Here is a 17,478-nt window from a genome sequence, read left to right on the forward strand (position 1 = left end):
ATAGAAACGTAAAAATAGATATAAGTGCACACGTTCGGTTTTTAACGCATTGACTTTATTTTGATGCATTTTTAAATCTCTTCGATATAAAATTTGTGTCTAACGATGCCAGACTCTGTATTATCTTTCGATTGAGGCTCACCTTTCTTCTTACTTTGTATATACACACGACTAGGTCTAAGGCCGTAGTATTTATCTTTCCTCTTACAACAAATTGCATATGCACGAATCAGTTGAATAATGCACAATCAATCAATAAATCAATCAATCGAACGATCTTTTTTTTTTCTTCTTATACATAATCGCATCTTTTCGTTCTTCGGTAGAACATTTGTGTATTATTGGTGTTATCGTTGCAAACAGATTGCCGTCATTCATTCAAACATAATCTATTAATATTAGATCCTGAAATTTCTTTTTTTGTCTTCTTCCCCCTTTGTTTATAGAATTTTTATAAAACCATAAATATGTATTATGCAATGCTTTTTTCCAAAACAATAATCCAATTCAATGTACATTAATCATTGAAATTTATACGCAATACAGAAAATTAATAATAACAGCAACATCATTATCATCATCATTATCATCATCATAATAATAATTTCTAAATTATCACATCATGGACATCATTATTTAGATCAACTCGATTAACATTTGAATGACATTGCATAAAAGTGAATTAGATCGGTCTATCTTTCAATTTTATTTCATGTAAGGAAAAAAGATAATTTATAATGTTCTCTCCATTAGCAATAAAACCACCAAAGTTCTTGTTAAAATAGCACTTCTATCATTTTTCTTTTTTTCTTTCTTTTTTTTTTTCATGCCACAACGTAGAAATAACGCTTTTTTCGCTTCATGCTTTTGTATAATATCGGAATCGTTTAAATTCGTACATTATTTCAAACACGATGAATTAGAGATATTACTCGTGTACAAATAACGTTTTTTTTTCTTTTTTTTTTTTTTTTCTTCATATCGTTTCGTAATCTTGTCGCCGTTGACATTAATACTATCTTTAACAATACTACGACGCGTCAAATACTTCTTCTTTGTCTCATACGCATTTACAAACATGTTTATAAGATGTAGCCTCCTCCTTCTTTTTTTTTTTTTTTTTTTAAAGATCTTGCGACGAGGATGTCGTCGAGGTACTCTTTTTCAATGTGTAATTGATTGTACTTAAAATGTTTATATTCATACATATATAAGACACTCTTCGTGTTTCTTTCGTTCTACGAAGAGATATCGCGCAGCATGAAAGTACCGTAAAGTAAGAAAATATCCCGTGTACTTTCGTGTTTTTATGTAATTGCTTGACACATTTATTTTATTTTAATTTATTTTATTTTATTTTCGTCTTCTTTTTTTTCTTCTTCTTCTTCTTCTTCTTCGTATAAAAAAAGATACTTGAACCATATACGACCATTCGCATTAATGCAGCAACTTTGGATTTTTACAATATTCCAAAGATAAATCGTCGATCCTATTCAATTTGAGTAACACACGTTGCATCAAAATTTTCATTCTTCGTTATTATTAGCGAGAAAATTATCAATCGTTTTATTAGCGATATTCGCATCTTATTATAACTTTTCCTATCGATAATCTTTCTTGTTTTTCCTAATTACAAGAATTCTAAACGGTATGTAGCAATGGATTGATGTACCGAAAAAATAATCTAGGTTTCGTATTCGTTATTTCATTCTACTGCACTGGTGGCACAATACAAATTGTATGTTACATTGTCTTTTGTTTTCTGTGTTTCTTTCTCGTTTTTTGTTGTGTGACATTATAATGAGAAAAAATTATTAATTATTTCGGCTCGATAAAAAGATATTCTTGTTATAATTTGTGCCTAATATAACCAGGGGAATTGATGGTACACGCTCGAAAATCTTAAACAACATATAGATATGGAGAGAGAGGATGTATGGGTATTACTTTTTAAGTAACCCATATTTTGAAAAAATTAATCACTTTCAAAACGGTCGACACTTTTTGCGTTTTTGTTCTTTTTCCTTTTTTATATGCGCTTTTAAAATATCTGCTTTTCTACATCCTAAATTATAATCGCAGAAAGCACGGCATATGATATGATCTTGTTTCATTCGTTTTTATATATATATATATATATATATATATGGTAAAAGAACAATATGTGCTAATATGACGAATTAACAAAGTAAAAGAATATTCTGATCGTTCGCACGTTTAAGTAACTTCTTTTATAAGAAAACGAGAGATGACGTAGCTAAAAAAGTTTACAAATAGCAACGTATTAAAGTGTTCAGTACCATTATGAAAGTTTCTTGGACTTACAAATCTTATTCTACCATCGTAGAATACTAGTAATCGTCTTTTTCATTAATTATTCCTTGTAATGGCTACTGATTGTGCGGCAGAATGACTGGTATAGTCTGTTGGGCTCCTGGCGGAGGTTGAGGGGGTAAATATTGCATGTGTTGCGGTGGTATTGGTATGTGAGGTGGGATAATGGGGCACATAATCGGATAACTTGGAGCGTGTCCTTGCGGAGGTGGTTGTGGATAGGTAGGCTGTGGTGTTCCAGGAGGATTGTATGCACTCTGCGTGTGTGGTGGATTGGGATTAGCTGGGGAGGGTGTTTGGCTTGGTGGCTGCTGTGGAACATGTGGATGCGGGTGTGTATGTGGACCCATGTACTGTATGCCAGGAGCTTGCGGGCCTGGTGAATCATGATGGTGATGGTAAGGGTTCGTGGACATATGTGGTGGTGGCGGTGGCGCCTGTACCATGCGTACCATTTGCTGATAGGTTGGTTGCCCTGGATAAGACACCTGGAATGGTGGATGTAATGGAGCTGGTGCTAGCAATGGTTGCCCAGTTGCTGCAGCTACTTGCATTTGAGAAGCTATATCTGGCGCTCGATGTTGCATCATTGGCACTATAAAGACAAAATCTATTAGATTTGTCCTTTTAATAAAGATTATTATTAACCATTATATCAATAAATGTCGATAAGATTACCAATAGCAATTGTAAGTATATCAGAACTTTTGCTGACTGACATTTGTTATTGGTATTTATACAGGATAGGCCAAAATTCGAAAAGTAGGATTTGACGAGTAATCGGAATATGATAAAAAAATTGTTTACATCCTATAATGTAGTTTCAACAGGATGGGATTACTGTACGTATAATCAGAGTCACAATGATCTTGCCGAGATAGCTATTCAACGAACGGATATCTTCAAAAAATTTCCGAGATTAATTGGTTTCTTCGTTTTTTTTTTTTTTTCTATCTTTTAGTTCTCGATTATTTCCCGTGGAGATATTTGAAGGAACTTCAAGGATTGGTGTCTCAAACGTTAACTAATGTTATATTTAATTTTGAATTTTGGTCCACCTTGTATATGATGTGTATGTATGTGTGTATGTATATATGCTCACCTTTTCTAAATCTTGTTACAGGCTGTGCTGGTGGCTGACTGAACGCAGTTGGTGGTTGGCTAGTCATTACATATGCTGGCATGACAACTGTTGCAGGCATAGTGGCACCGGTATATTGTGGTGTTTGTGGCGTGTGTGGACGACTAGGTGTCGGTGTACTAGGAGATCGCTAAGGATAAACAACTGATGAATAATTGTTTTACATCTACATTGTACATCATTTACATATGTACTTACAGGTGTAAACGGCTTGGCGTTTGGATTAAATTCCTTTGCATTAGGATTTAAAGTTGACTTTTTGAAGGCAGTAGTAATTTTTTCGACTGCTGGTTCTTGCACATTTGATTGCGTGATTGAAGAATTCTGTTGTGGCTGTTGCTGTTGCTGTTGTTGTTGTTGTTGTTGTTGTTGTTGCTGCTGCTGTTGCTGTTGTTGTTGTTGCTGCTGTTGCTGTTGTTGTTGTTGTTGTTGCTGCTGCTGTTGCTGTTGAGCTTGAGGCGGGCTCGTAGATCGTATAGGCAATGGTCCCGGTGGTGGTTTGGTAGTAACAACGGACTCTTCTTGAACCGTTTGATGCTGCTGATGTGGGCTTTGATGCTGTGGCTGAGATTGTTGTTGTGGTTGTGAAGAATTATGTGGTTGGTGGTTCTGTTGATGATGTTGCTGAGAATGAGCTTCCTGGTGATGATGCTGCTGTTGTTTTCGAGAAACAGACGTTGTTTCCTGAGCAGTTGAATCTGTTAATTTGAAATCTGTTGCAAACTGTCTTAGTTCTGAGTGTTGTTCTTCTCTACTCCTTGGCGTTGGGATCTTGAATAGCATAAATAAATTATGCTTAATCTCCGGTTAATTGAAAAATATTTAACAAAACATTTAATGACAAACCTTTCTATGATCTGGTTTATGTGGAATTATTTCAATACGTTGAATATCTGTAGAGTTCTGCTGTTGCACAGAGGAATGTTGTTGATGTCCTGATTGTTGTGGTTGATGCGAAGATGCGGCATTTGGCTGTGAAAAAGGAGCTGGCGGAGCTTTATCTGCTTGAAAAACCTGTTGTCTGCCAGGACGTTCACGCTTTTCTGTACTTATTTTATTAGAAGGCCCCTGTTGTTGTTGTTGTTGTTGCGGCTGCTGTTGCTGTTGTTGTTGCTGCTGCTGTTGTTGTTGTGGTTGCTGTTGTTGTTGTTGTTGGTGCTGCTGTTGCTGCGATGGTTGTTGCTGTTGTTGCGGCTGCTGAGGATAAGTAACTTGAGGAATAGTAGGAGCAGCCTGAGATTGTGGTTGAGTTTGCTGCATTGCTAAATCCAAAAAATATTTTTATAAAAGTTTATTTAATTACAAATAAATTAAAAATAAATATAAAAATTTCCCTGCTCTCGTCCATTTCTCTTTCAATATGCATATTGTATCATAATAAATGAATTAATAATATATCAAGATTTTAAACGAATAAATAAATTGTACCTGCAGAAGACGCTTGTGTTGTAGGAGATACAAAAGGGGGCGGAGTGTTGTAATTAGTGTGTACAACTACTCCAGTTGGTGGCATTGCCATATTAAGAGGTACTGGATGTGGCATGGAACCATGGGTCGTTTGAAGACCAACTGGGATGTTAGGCGATACACTGACGTTGGGCGATGGTGTTTGATTAAAAACAGATTTGCTAGTTGCAGATCCTGGCGAAGAGGGTGGTGGTGTAGATCTTATTTTCCCAGTATCCCAATTTTTCTTTTTCAAAGGAGGTGGGACGTATTTACCTTCGTTTGGTCTTACCTAATAGCATTATAAATATAAGATGAGTATACAGCTTTATATAAAAAATCATATAAACATAATATAAGAATATTTACCACAGAAGCAAATCTTTCCTCTTCATCACCATTTTCTAATTCTAACCGTGCTTTATGATTTGGTTGAGATTCTATCTCATTTGCTATTTCCGCTGCCTTCTGTTCTTGTTCTTTATAATCTTTTGTATCTTTACGCTGAAGCTGTAAAGTATAACCAACTAATGATGGTTCAAATGTTGTTTGAACTCCATATTTTTGTTCATTTTTGCGGAACATTTCATTTACATCCCAACCATTCTACAAATATAATTGTCTTATATAACTCACTTAATCAAACACTACATTTATAATTTTTAATACAAAATCACAAAAAACTTACAGCACCACCATCTAATTCTAAATCATCACCGTTCATAGTAGACGGTGCATCCCATGGCTCTAGTTCTTTTTCTCCAACTATACCATTAAATTTACTAATAGCAGTGTCTGTTTGGAAAGTATCTCTTATGGCATAGTCTAGATCAACGTCCTTGGCAGACATAGTTATAATATCATGAGGTTTAAAAATCAATTTTTCTACTACACTTTCAACACTAATTTTCCCGGAACTTTCTACCCGATGAGCCATCTCTAGAACCACATCAAAACGACTAGAGAAAGTTCTAAAAATTCCTTCATAGACCGAACCGTTTTGTGTTTGTATCTACAACAATATTTGAAACATATTAATTTTACGAAAAATAAAAAAAAAAAAATAAACATGAAAACATTCCAAACATGTTTGAATCAAATTTTTACTTAAGTTTTTATACTTTTGTAAGAGTAAATCTAAAAAAAAAAAAAGAAGTTAAATACCTGCACCGTGTTACCAACATGGCTAGTGACAGAATGCATAAAGTGTGCATTATTATAAACACCTTCCGCAGCAACACATCTATCATGTGGTCCTCTTGCTCGTGGCGACCTAAGAATTTATATTATTTTCATAATAAACCTTCAACACATTGTAAGTTTATTATTCAATAGGTTCATATTGCCTTTGTTTTTTTGTCTAAATTTTTACATTTGCAATTGTGAAAAAGAGGAAAAAGAAAAAAGAAAGCAAGAAAAAAAATAAAGAAAGGAAAGAAGAAGAAAGAGAGAGAGAGAAAGAAAGAAAGAAAAATTTGTAATTAAAAGCAATACCTAGTAGGATTGGAACGATTCTTTCTCTTGCTATTCATCCTGCCAGCCGTTGACGTTTCCTCGTCAGTGGTTGGTGGATTTCTGGCGCCGATTTGATGGGGCCCTTCTTGTTTCCTAATATATATATATATAGGGATCGGAATTTTGACTAAATTTTCCTAATAATCTTTTAGCGTCAAAAGAAATTTTTTTCTATAGTTTCTCGTTAAACAGGAAAAAGGAAAAGAGAGAGAATGAGAAAGCGAGAAAGAGAAAGAGAGAGAGAGACAAAGAGAGAGAAAGAGAGAAAGAGAGAGAGAGAGCAATAAAAGAAGACGGAGAGGGAGAAAGCGGGAAAGACGGAAAGAGAAAAATAATAAGAGGGAAAGAGATGGAAGGAAAAAAAAAAACAAAAAGGAGAAATGGAGATAGAGAAATAATGATGGAAAAGAGGTAAACGTGGCGCCGGTAAGTGTTTAATAATTACGAGGTTACACAATCTTAATTATGTCTTTGAAGAATTTCTTTAGATTTTCAAAGACTGAAATTGACAAAAGGCCTTACTGGCCGATATAACTATTGACACATTCGTAATTGGCTTTTTTAGGTTATGCTGAAAGTCTCTTGTAATAGCACGTTCGTCTCGTTGAAAAGGAAAGCGCGCGCGTGCGTGACACTGTAGTTTGACAGGTGCAAGGACGTGTGGAAAGGTGGAAGAAGAAGAAAGTGTCGGGATTTTGAAGGTTGACGTACACGGGGGAGGCACGAGCTGCTCGACACACGATATTTCTCTTGGTGCTGCGTGACGTAACTAGGTTCCACCTTCCGCGTGGAATGAAATGTTCAACACGAGTCTACGGTTTAACAACGTTACGAAAATGTGTATGTGAGAGAGAGAAAGAGAGAGAGAGAGATCGTACTTTCCTATTATTTCTTCTTTTCTTAGAATATATTTTTAATTAATTAATCAACATGTGGTAAACGATAAAAGCTAGCACACAAGCCGCCCGATCAACCCGATCCCGGTGACTGTCGCAGCACAGTCGCCACCTGGCGAATAATTTATCTCGTCACGTACCAACATACATATCATCTTTTTATCGAGATCCAATTCCCTTTTATTTATGATACCTTTCAAGGACCAATCAGCACGCGTTCTTTCATGAAAATTCCTACGCACTTCTAAGTGACTCTTGATTTTCTTTCTTTTGGTATATATAAATATGTATATACATATATGTTTGCGTATGTGTTTATATATATATGTGTGTATATATATATAACCGTCCAATATATATCTATAGCGTTTTTATTACACATCGAGTATCTCACTTCGAAAAACATTTCTGTTATTCACCATTTTATAATTTTTTAATTTCTCTGTAGAAAAAAAATTTAACAGACTTTTATTATCTTCTTGTGGAAGATTACAATCTTATATTCGAATATATATGATCATTAAAACGATTTATTCTTTTAATATAAGAGTTATACAATACATACTTTAGAATAATATAATATAAAATTTGTAATTATTTTTATAATACATATAATATACGACGTTTATTAAATAATTTATTTAATTAAAAAAGAAATCCTGTAATATTCTGATTGGATAATAACAAATAGTTCTCTTTTATGGCTGTAGATGGCGCGTCGAGTGCAAAATACGCATTTGAAATTCGTAACTAGTGGAACAATGTAATTTCGGATCAAATCAAATTTCTGAAGGTGAGGGCTGTTTCGTCGCAATAATCTATTTGGATTTATAAAACACATGTACGTATTAACAATATATTAACAATATTAAACCTAGTAGTTTCATTATAGAATAATATTTTAAGATCGAAGAATTAGTTGACATGTTTCACTTTGATTACTTTTTAATAATGGTTGCTTACTTTTTTTCATAATAATTTTTCTAAGATAAAAACATACAGATGTACGAACACATATCAGAATTTGTTTCGTAATTTACAAATTAATGCAAAATATCTTTAATATTCGTCCTCGTCCGAGTTGTATAAATTATTAAGTTTTCGAATGATATTCTTCGTTCTGTCTGAAACGAAGTTATTTATTTGTCCTAAAACGTTAACGAAATCGATCACTTTTTCGAATCCCTTATTTATTTCATCGATTCTTCTATTCTTCGAATTAATTTCTTCTTTCTTCGACATGATTTGATCTTCCAGAGAAGGTTCATTAAGCTTTTGCAATAATGTTTTATATTTTTTATTAAGTCTTACCTGACTAACTGCTAAGGATATCTATTGGATAAGAACCAAAAAAAAAAAAAAAAAACAATAAACAAATAAATAAAATAAGAATCATTTCGTTGCGATGAATATTTTGATATTGTATTTTTTACTTCGTACGAATTGTTTTCATGACTTATAATAAAAACAAAAATTATGCGGAAATATATATAGAGGTTAGATGCTTGAACTTACCATAAATAATAAAAAAAATAAAATGCACGATTTCATTTTCTCCGATGATAAACGTAATGAAATATTTGCGTGTGTGTGTAGTTAACGTAGTAAGTTATTAATAGTAATATAGTGCTTCCTTATTTTCTTTTTGTTTTGTTTTTCTTTTGGAATAATTCACTTATCAAAAGGAACGAACAAATAACACGATAAATAAATGCGTATAAATTCTCTGGTGTTACCAAGTAACGACTGTGAATGTAATGACCTAAATAATTTCTTTTATAAAGCGTTCGCAAATCGTTACATTGGAAATTATGAAACGTTTGACATTTTTTTTTTTTTTTTTTTAAATTTAGGTTAAATGTATATTTCAATATGCAATATGAAAGTTTTTGCTTTACTGTTACGTACATATTTATAAAATCACACACGCACGCATAATGTATATATGTACATACATACATACATACATATATATGTGTATATATATATATATATATTTGATAGTCCAATGGTCTAAATGATTAAAACTAAGAGAACTTATCTTTATTATTATCATTATTATTATCATTATTAAAGTTTGTTTATTTTTTCTTCTCCGAAGGAAGTTATTATCTTAAAATATGAGTATGAATTAATACGAATAAAGAATAATAATCAACGAAAAAATTGCGAATCATTACAAATTTTAGACGATATATCTGTGAAAGATTATTATCAAATGACGTTAATTTCAGATTAAAATTCGAGTATCTTTTTAGTATCGTAGGAATACGAAATTTTATTGCGAAATAAGTAGGACGAATTCTTTTTTTATATAAGTAGATGTGTAATCGGAATGATTCAACAGTATTGCCTAATAAGTTATCAAAATTACTCGTAATCATATATAATATTTCGTATGATTTTTATACGTTAAATCATTTTTTTATGGCGAAATTAATAGAGTTATTTATTAGAAAATGTTTAGGAACATCTAAGGTACATTCCGCATTGTTTAGAAATTTTTAATATTTTGAAATTTATGAGAAATATTACGTCGGCACAATGACCTCAAATATATGTATATAATATATGCTTAAAGAAAACTAATAAATGCGAAAATTTGTACAAACAAAAAAAAATTATACGATTTTATATAGTAAAATATATTTATTTATTTATTATTTTTTTTTTTCAAATACAAAAATAGTCTTTCATCTTAACACGTGTTTCCTTTTTTCTTCTTTTTTTTTCTCGTATTTATAGAAACTGCATCACTGTGTGTTTAGATTAATTTTAATTAATTCGTTTTGTTAATAAGAAAAGTTCGACGAGTTTTAAATCATTCTTTTTCTTGTTTCTTTTTTATTTATTAATTTGTGTATATATATATATATATATTCTTTTAACTAGTTTTGGCTGCTTGTTGCAATTGAGTGTTTAGATTTTGTGTGGTTTCTACGGCAAGTTCGACAGCTTGTTTCGTAAATTTGGCAATGTCTTCTTGTACTTTCTCAGAATTTTTGCTAACAGCTTTAGCTGTCTTGTCGGATTCTTGTACGAGGACTTGTAATCCTTCTTGTAACTTGGTTTGTAATTGATTTACTTGTTCACTTGCATTTGGAATTTGAGCATTGATATCTTCAACAACCTTGTTTAATTTGCCCTTGACATCGACCCACAGTCTTTCTAATTCTGGAGTTTTCTCGCTAACCTGTATTATACAAAGTTTATTTCTACGATTATATTTGCATTTAAGATCTTAAGAGACCTGAACAACAACCTCTTCCTTATTTGCCAAACAATTTGTTCATAAAAGACAGATAGGACCGACCGAAATAAACAAAATAAAAAAAAAACAACAACAACGATTAAGCTTGAGAAAAAATGATTTATTCAATTGGTCTCAAATATTTATATCATTTTTTTTCTTTTTTTTTTTACTTTTTTTTTTTTTTGATATTTCAAGAAATACTATTTCTTGCTCTGCATCTCTTTGGAAGCTCACATTTTCTATCTTCCTCTTCTTTTTATTCCGAAAGTTACCAAAATTCGATTGGAGAGTTCAATTGTGAGTTCCCTTAAATGATACGTATCAAGAACTTGTTACAATTAATAACGCGTACATTTTTTAAAGCTATATGACAAGATATCATAAGGTGTAAAGGGGAAAAAAAAAATCTTTGCGTGCATTTTTTTTTCTTTTTCTTCATCTTTCTTTTTATGTTTTTAATTAAAAAAAAATATTGTTTCCTCTAGCAAACGTTGCAAATATATTATAATATTAAATCAAAAGAGAGATGGTCTTACCTGTTCGGTTACATTTTTCACGAATTGTTGTAAATTGTTCACGAAACTCGTGCTCTGTTCCTTGACGGTGTTGACGATAGTTTCTTGATCAGGAAGATTTATTTTTTCTTGAAACTGAGCTGCCAGAGTATTGATATTTGCTTGTGCTTGACTAATTAATTCGGATAAATGAAGAGGTTGATTCGTTTGTTGAGCTTCAACATTGCTAGATGGTACTATTTTAGCCTCGGTGTAAACGAGGAACACTGTTAGAACGATCAGGTATGCGATCTTCATTTTCGATGATTTTTTTTCTTTTTGTTACCTCTTTAAAGAATTCGAACTCGTCAAATTACTAAAGAACGACTGATGCACGGACTTCTGGTATTGCTCCCTTTATAGGCAATGCTTATCATCTATTAATGTCGCTACACGAGGGCAAAGAGTAGTTTATCTTCTTTCAACTAAGAAGGAGAAGAACGATATTCTCGTTTTTATTTGAAATAAAAAAGAGAGAGAAAGAAAGAGAAAGAGAGAGATAGGCAATAATCTTCTTCGATTTTTATTCTCTTAAACACATTCCAATTTCGAATAATATATTAAATATTTCCTTTCGAAAGTACTATCATTTCTTTTTCTTTTTGGGTTTTTTGTTTCATTTTATTATTGTTATTATTTATTTATTTATTTTTTTTTTCACGATATTGAAAGTAGTAATCGTTTCAGAAAAAAAATAGTATTTGTCCGATTTTGTCAATTAGTCAATTTTAATTAAGATCATTTAATAAGAAAGTCAAATATTTCGATACTTTGATACTTTGTTATCAAATATATATATATATATATATATATATGTTTGTATGTGTATCAAACTATCAACAGAGTAAAGTGCACTCAGATATACAACTGTACAGAACATTTTCCGAGGACAAGGTTCTACGGAAAAATCTTCATCGATGCGTCTCGTTATCAAACATATAATTTTGTCTTTTCAATTTCTACACGATCGACATACATATATATGTAATTGTGAAATAATTTTCTGAGTTGAATTTTCTCTCTCTCTCTCTCTCTCTCTCTCTCTCTCTCTCTCTCTCTCTCTCTCTCTCTCTCTCTCTCTCTCTCTCTCTCTCTCTCTCTCTCTCTCTCTCTCTCTCTTTCTCTCTTTGCTCGTATACGTGCACATACGCGAATATACGAGTGTGTTTGGCATTCTCGATTTATCTTCGTCTTTATAAGAACCTTGACCCCGCGAGCATTTCAACTGGTATCGTATAAATCTTAGAATTTTTCTTTCTCTTATTACATCCTTCTCTTTTATTCGAAAACATCATTCGAATTGATCGTAAGTAAAAAGTTTTATTTTTATCATATACTTCATTGATCATTTATATATATTATATTAATTTCGACTAAAGATATTTTTGGTACTCTTAGAAATAAATTTAACGTTTGAAATGATATCAGATGCAATGAACCCTGTTCACATAATAATCTTATCCCAAAAAGGCAATTTCTTATTAATATTACATGTAACGATGATTTCGTGCTTTCGTATTACAAAATACATTTTTTTTTTTTTTTTAATTTTTTTTTCCTTTATGCGCGCGCGCGCGCGCGTGTGTGTGTGTATATAAATGAAAATCTTCAAATTAGATGAAAACAATAGTTAAACTTTATTATTTATCTTTTTAATAATAAGTACATATCCATTGTTCGCGTCGGTCATATTACATGATAATATCGTTTGAACGATATTATCATGCGAAGTACATATTTATGCATGTCCATCATAATTTACAAATTATTTCTCAATCTGTTTAATTCGATTACGAACAGAAACAATGATTTCATGGACGTAATCTTTAGTTCATCGGAATGCCCTTTCATATTTTTCTACAACTTCCTTTACTTTCGGATTGTTCAAAACTTCCTTGGATTTTTTTCAAATTCCTTTTTTGAGTTTTCCCAAGTTTTTTGTACTTTGTCTTTCAAACCGGGAGTCCTAGAGTTCTTTTCCGAGTCTTCTTCAGATCCAGAGTTCTCTTTCGAATCTTCTTCTGATCCAGAGTTCTCTTCAGAATGTTTTTTTAGAGTTTCAGAATTCTCGGGCTAATAATGATGGAAAGAAAAAAGTAAACAAAAAAAGAAGAAACAAATAAATAAATTGATTATAGATTAATATATATAGGAATACATGTCTAATTAATTTCAATGTATATATATTACAGATACGTCATATCGTTAATACATACTTTCGAACGCTTGTCGAATTTTTTCTTCGTTTCTTTTGATTTGATATAGTCCAAAATTTCCTTCACTTTTTTGTCGACTTTTTTCTTGAAATCATTCCAAGCTTCTCTTATATTTTTTCTCATAACATCAAATTCAGAATCATCCTTTTCGTCTTTCAACTCTTTTTCATTTTCAAAGTCGTTGGGTTGCTGACGATGAAAAGAAAAAAAAAAAAAAAAAAACATGGAAACAAACAAATCGATTGTTGTTTAATAGGTAATAAGAAATACACGTGTAATTGATTTAATTACATATGTATTATAAATATATCATATCGTTAATACATACCTTGGGACGCTTGCCGAGATTGTTCTTAATGGATTCAATTATCTCCTTGATATTGCTCTTAGCCTTTTCGAGGATTTCTTTTATTTTAGATTTGATCAGAATTTCATTGAATTTTGCAACAATTTTCTTTTTCATTTCGTCGACTGCTTTTTTTGTTTTAGCATTAGAACTTGTCGAATCTTCTTTTCGCTCTTCAGAATTCTGAGGCTGGTGATAAAGAAAATAAAATGAAAGAAAAAGAAAGAAACAAATCAATTATTATTTAATAGCTATAGGAAAATATTTTTAAAAAATTGATTATATATGTATCGTAAATATATTATGACGTTATTATATATCTTGGGACCGTTGCCGATTCTGTTATTAACAGACTCTATGATCTCCTTGATGTTATCGTTAGTCTGTTTGATTATTTTTTTAATGGCTCCTTTTACCTTGGAATTGTTCAAAATTTCCTTCATTTCTTTTTCAAGTTTCTTCAAGTCCTCCAAAACTTTCTTTGTTTCTTCTACCAAACTAAGAATCATAGAATTCTCTTCTTTCTCATTAGAATTTTTATTCTAATGATAATGAAAAAAAAGAAGAAAAATTAATTATTGTATAATAGATATGTTCAAAAACATGTTTAATTAATTTTATTTTGTATGTTTCGTAGATATGTTATATCGTTAATATATACCTTGGAAATAGTATTGATTTCTTCATTAACAAAATCTGGAATGTTCTTCATGAGATCCTTTTCTACCGACTTGTCAGTTTTCTCGACTTTTTTTATTTTAGAATTGTTGAACATTTCTTTGTATTTTTCCTCGAGCTTCTTCTTGAAATCGTTCCAAGTTTCTTGTGTTTTTTCTTTAAAAGTAGGAGTCTCTCGATCTTTTTCTTCTTCTTCAGAATTCTCAGGCTAATGATAATGAAATGAAAAAAAAAAAAAAAAAGATAGGTATAACAAATCAATTATTACTTAATATGTATGGAAATACAGATACTAATTAATTTAATTATATACGTATGATATATAAATAAATATATTATATCTTTAATACATACTTTGGAAACCTTCTTGCTTTCTTTCTGAACACTCTCGATAGTATTTTTTATGACATCTTTGACGCGTTCGATCATCTTCTTAGTTTTCTCCACGATATTTTTTACTCTAGGATTGTTAAACAATTGTTTACAGTTTTCCTTAAACTGTTTCCAACTTTGCTGTGCCTTGTCTTTAATTGTAAAACCATTGTCGTCATATTCTAGTACTACTTCCTTATCGTTGTTCTAATGAAAATTAAAAAAATAAAAAGAAAGAAAAAGAAAAAAGATTATTATCCAATGCGAATATGTCTATGTGTATAAAATTAATCGATCGATCTATGATCTATCGTACATGTATTATATCGTTATGTTATACCTTTTCAGCATTTTCTACTCGCGCGCGGGCACTGTCAACAGCGATTTGCATAATTTTTTTTGTTTTTTTTATCGCAGTTTCAACTTCATTAATGATAGCTTGCATGTTTGGATTTTGTTCCTCTTTATATTGTTCAGTAAGCTTTTTCTTGTAGTCAACCCAACTATCCACTAGTTCATTTTTAGATGATTCCGAATTCTTAAATAATAAGAAAAAAGAAAAGAAACAAGATTAATTATTTAATTAATTGTATTATCAAAGTATCAATTATATGGATATGTTATATCATTGCATCATACCTTATGTAGATTTTCATCACTACCTTCAATACTTTCCTCAACCGATAGTTTGATTCTATCGATCAATGTATTTAAGGTATTGGTTGTTAAGCAATCTTGGGCCATTTCGTTGCATGTTTTCTTTAACGTATTCTTCACGTCCGTCCATATTTCTTTTAAAGAATTTTGGAATTGAACTATTTCGGGGTCGGATAATTCGTTTGGTATAACTAACTGTTTCGAGTAGTTGCCCGGTACAGGAGTAGCCTATAATAATGATATCACCAAATTTTCATTTCTATTTTACGTACGTTGGATCTTATTAAAAAAAAAAAAAAAAAGAAAAGTAACGCGTTTCTTATATAATCTATCTATTCATAATCAAAATTAAAATATTTATTCTAAAATATTTAGAAAAGTTTCCAAAAATTGTGATATTACAATTAAACGCAAAATATTACGTAACACAATAAATAGTATTAAGTAACAACAACTTACACTATTTTATACTTTGATAATTTGATATATAAGTTGAATGCATATATAACTCACGAGTATACTCGTGACCGATAAATCATATGTTAACATGATGGAAAAAAGAAAAAAAAAAGAAGAACTAATCGACTTATTGTACTTTATTCTCTCTATATTTTTATTAATCATAAATCTGATATTTTATTATAACTGTATAATCAAAACAAACTTACCTGTACATATACCAAGATGGCAGATGCCAAAATGACTGTTAAGAAAATGCTCCGTGCCATGATTCCGTTGATTTCGACCAAACACTTTTTCAAGTGTTTTGACGATCTTTAACATCACTGCTCTTATATACTAACCGTATTTCATTAATTATGCGTATATTTGCCATTTTACTGAATACATCTTAAGGTTTATCAATCTATTTATATGCAGTATTAATTTGAAACACTTGCGTTAAATGTATCGAGAAAACAAAAACGACATTGTAACTATTCATGTGAAAAATTTATCGCATCAAATTGATAACGCAGTATATTTTTATTTGATTCATCATTTCTCGATTTCTTCTTAAAGAAAAACTTTGTGTGTGTGTGTGTGTGTGTACATATATTATTTCATTTTTATTACATTATTATTCCTATTATTCGTTCTCGTTAAATTATTAAATGCTTCGTTTTTTTCACATCTGCTTGTTAATTATCATTACGATTTCGGTCTTTTATATAATTTTAGAATTTTTGTAGAATCTTATACTTGGAATATCAATTTATCTACGATAATTATATCAAACTATAGTTATAACAACAACTATAATTTAAATACATATATATTATTTCCGATTCTGTAGAATTACGTAAGGAAAGTAATTGTTTCAACAATAACAGCTGTTTTGTCTATTAAATATTGTTAATAGAACGGAAAATTTTTTATCGGAACATATTCGATTTTCGGTCTTCTAAATGGAGTTAATTATATACTATTATATCATACTCTTATCTAGCTCATTGAATCATCATGAATGACCTTAACATAATGAATTTACTTAACACCTTAAAAAGCAATTTTGTAGAAAATCTACATATGCGTATTATTTGTAATACGCTGTGGATATTAATTCAAAAAGAAAAAACAAAGAGAAATGAATAAGAAATTTGCATTGTAGGTTATAAGAAAGTAAATATAGAATATACAGTATATGATGCAAAAATAGATTTTTATTTATTTGTTTCATAGAATTAGTAACAACAATCGATGAAAATATTTATGTTTATTCTACAAATACGATCAATATATACCATTAAGAATTAATATATATCATTCTAAGTTAATATGTATCATCATGTTAATATAATCGTTGAAGTTTAATATATACCATTGAAAAGAGATTCACAATTTATATCCCTGAAATCTCCTGGAACGAGTCTCCAAATTCTGCCGAAAGTATTGAAAACTTCTGGAACCAGTTTAGGTTTAAGAAAGCTGAATGTCAATGGACTGACTCCATCGGTGACACGACTGAAGTACGTTTTGTTTGACTTCAAAGTCATGAGAACGATGTCGCCTGGTACAAGATTACGGTTACCAATAGCGGCGATAACTTTGTTTCTGGGTAAGACCACTGGC

The 17,478-nt window shown here is 30.9% G+C and overlaps 4 protein-coding genes across 5 annotated transcripts in view; all 4 read right to left on the reverse strand.

The window, feature by feature from the left end:
• Positions 1-33: 33 nt before the first annotated feature.
• LOC122631990 (ataxin-2 homolog) lies at positions 34-7,554 on the reverse strand. 2 transcript variants are annotated; one of them, XM_043818302.1, is made up of 10 exons: positions 7,315-7,554; positions 6,416-6,529; positions 6,086-6,194; positions 5,610-5,933; positions 5,291-5,527; positions 4,904-5,213; positions 4,322-4,737; positions 3,674-4,246; positions 3,437-3,605; positions 34-2,929 (listed from the first exon to the last, which is right to left on the reverse strand). In XM_043818302.1, exons 2-10 carry the CDS (start codon positions 6,451-6,453, stop codon positions 2,391-2,393), a joined length of 2,715 nt encoding a protein of 904 aa, XP_043674237.1. In that variant the 5' UTR covers positions 6,454-6,529; positions 7,315-7,554; the 3' UTR covers positions 34-2,390. The 2 variants fall into 2 exon arrangements, with proteins under 2 accessions (XP_043674237.1, XP_043674236.1); XM_043818301.1 differs by having other exon boundaries at positions 7,148-7,554.
• Positions 7,555-9,961: 2,407 nt separating this feature from the next.
• On the reverse strand, positions 9,962-11,477 carry LOC122631997. Its single transcript, XM_043818311.1, has 2 exons — positions 11,122-11,477; positions 9,962-10,525 (listed from the first exon to the last, which is right to left on the reverse strand). The coding sequence occupies exons 1-2, from the start codon at positions 11,395-11,397 to the stop codon at positions 10,217-10,219; spliced, it is 585 nt and encodes a 194-aa protein (XP_043674246.1). The 5' UTR covers positions 11,398-11,477; the 3' UTR covers positions 9,962-10,216.
• A 1,275-nt stretch (positions 11,478-12,752) lies between these two features.
• On the reverse strand, positions 12,753-16,231 carry LOC122631996 (uncharacterized protein PF11_0207-like). The gene is made up of 9 exons (XM_043818310.1): positions 16,077-16,231; positions 15,391-15,636; positions 15,092-15,289; positions 14,734-14,958; positions 14,459-14,587; positions 14,118-14,243; positions 13,684-13,890; positions 13,356-13,544; positions 12,753-13,212 (listed from the first exon to the last, which is right to left on the reverse strand). Exons 1-9 carry the CDS (start codon positions 16,134-16,136, stop codon positions 13,024-13,026), a joined length of 1,569 nt encoding a protein of 522 aa, XP_043674245.1. The 5' UTR covers positions 16,137-16,231; the 3' UTR covers positions 12,753-13,023.
• Positions 16,232-17,122: 891 nt separating this feature from the next.
• Positions 17,123-17,478, reverse strand: part of LOC122631844 — a 1,561-nt gene continuing 1,205 nt past the window's right edge. Inside the window, exons 3-4 of the mRNA XM_043817992.1 lie at positions 17,228-17,473; positions 17,123-17,127 (exon numbers count right to left, since the gene is read on the reverse strand). Coding sequence (XP_043673927.1) covers positions 17,123-17,127; positions 17,228-17,473 — 251 coding nt within the window. The remainder of the gene's footprint in view (positions 17,128-17,227; positions 17,474-17,478) is intronic.

Source organism: Vespula pensylvanica, chromosome 9, assembly GCF_014466175.1.
Source record: "Vespula pensylvanica isolate Volc-1 chromosome 9, ASM1446617v1, whole genome shotgun sequence".
In the NCBI taxonomy this organism is placed as follows: Eukaryota; Metazoa; Arthropoda; class Insecta; order Hymenoptera; family Vespidae; genus Vespula; species Vespula pensylvanica.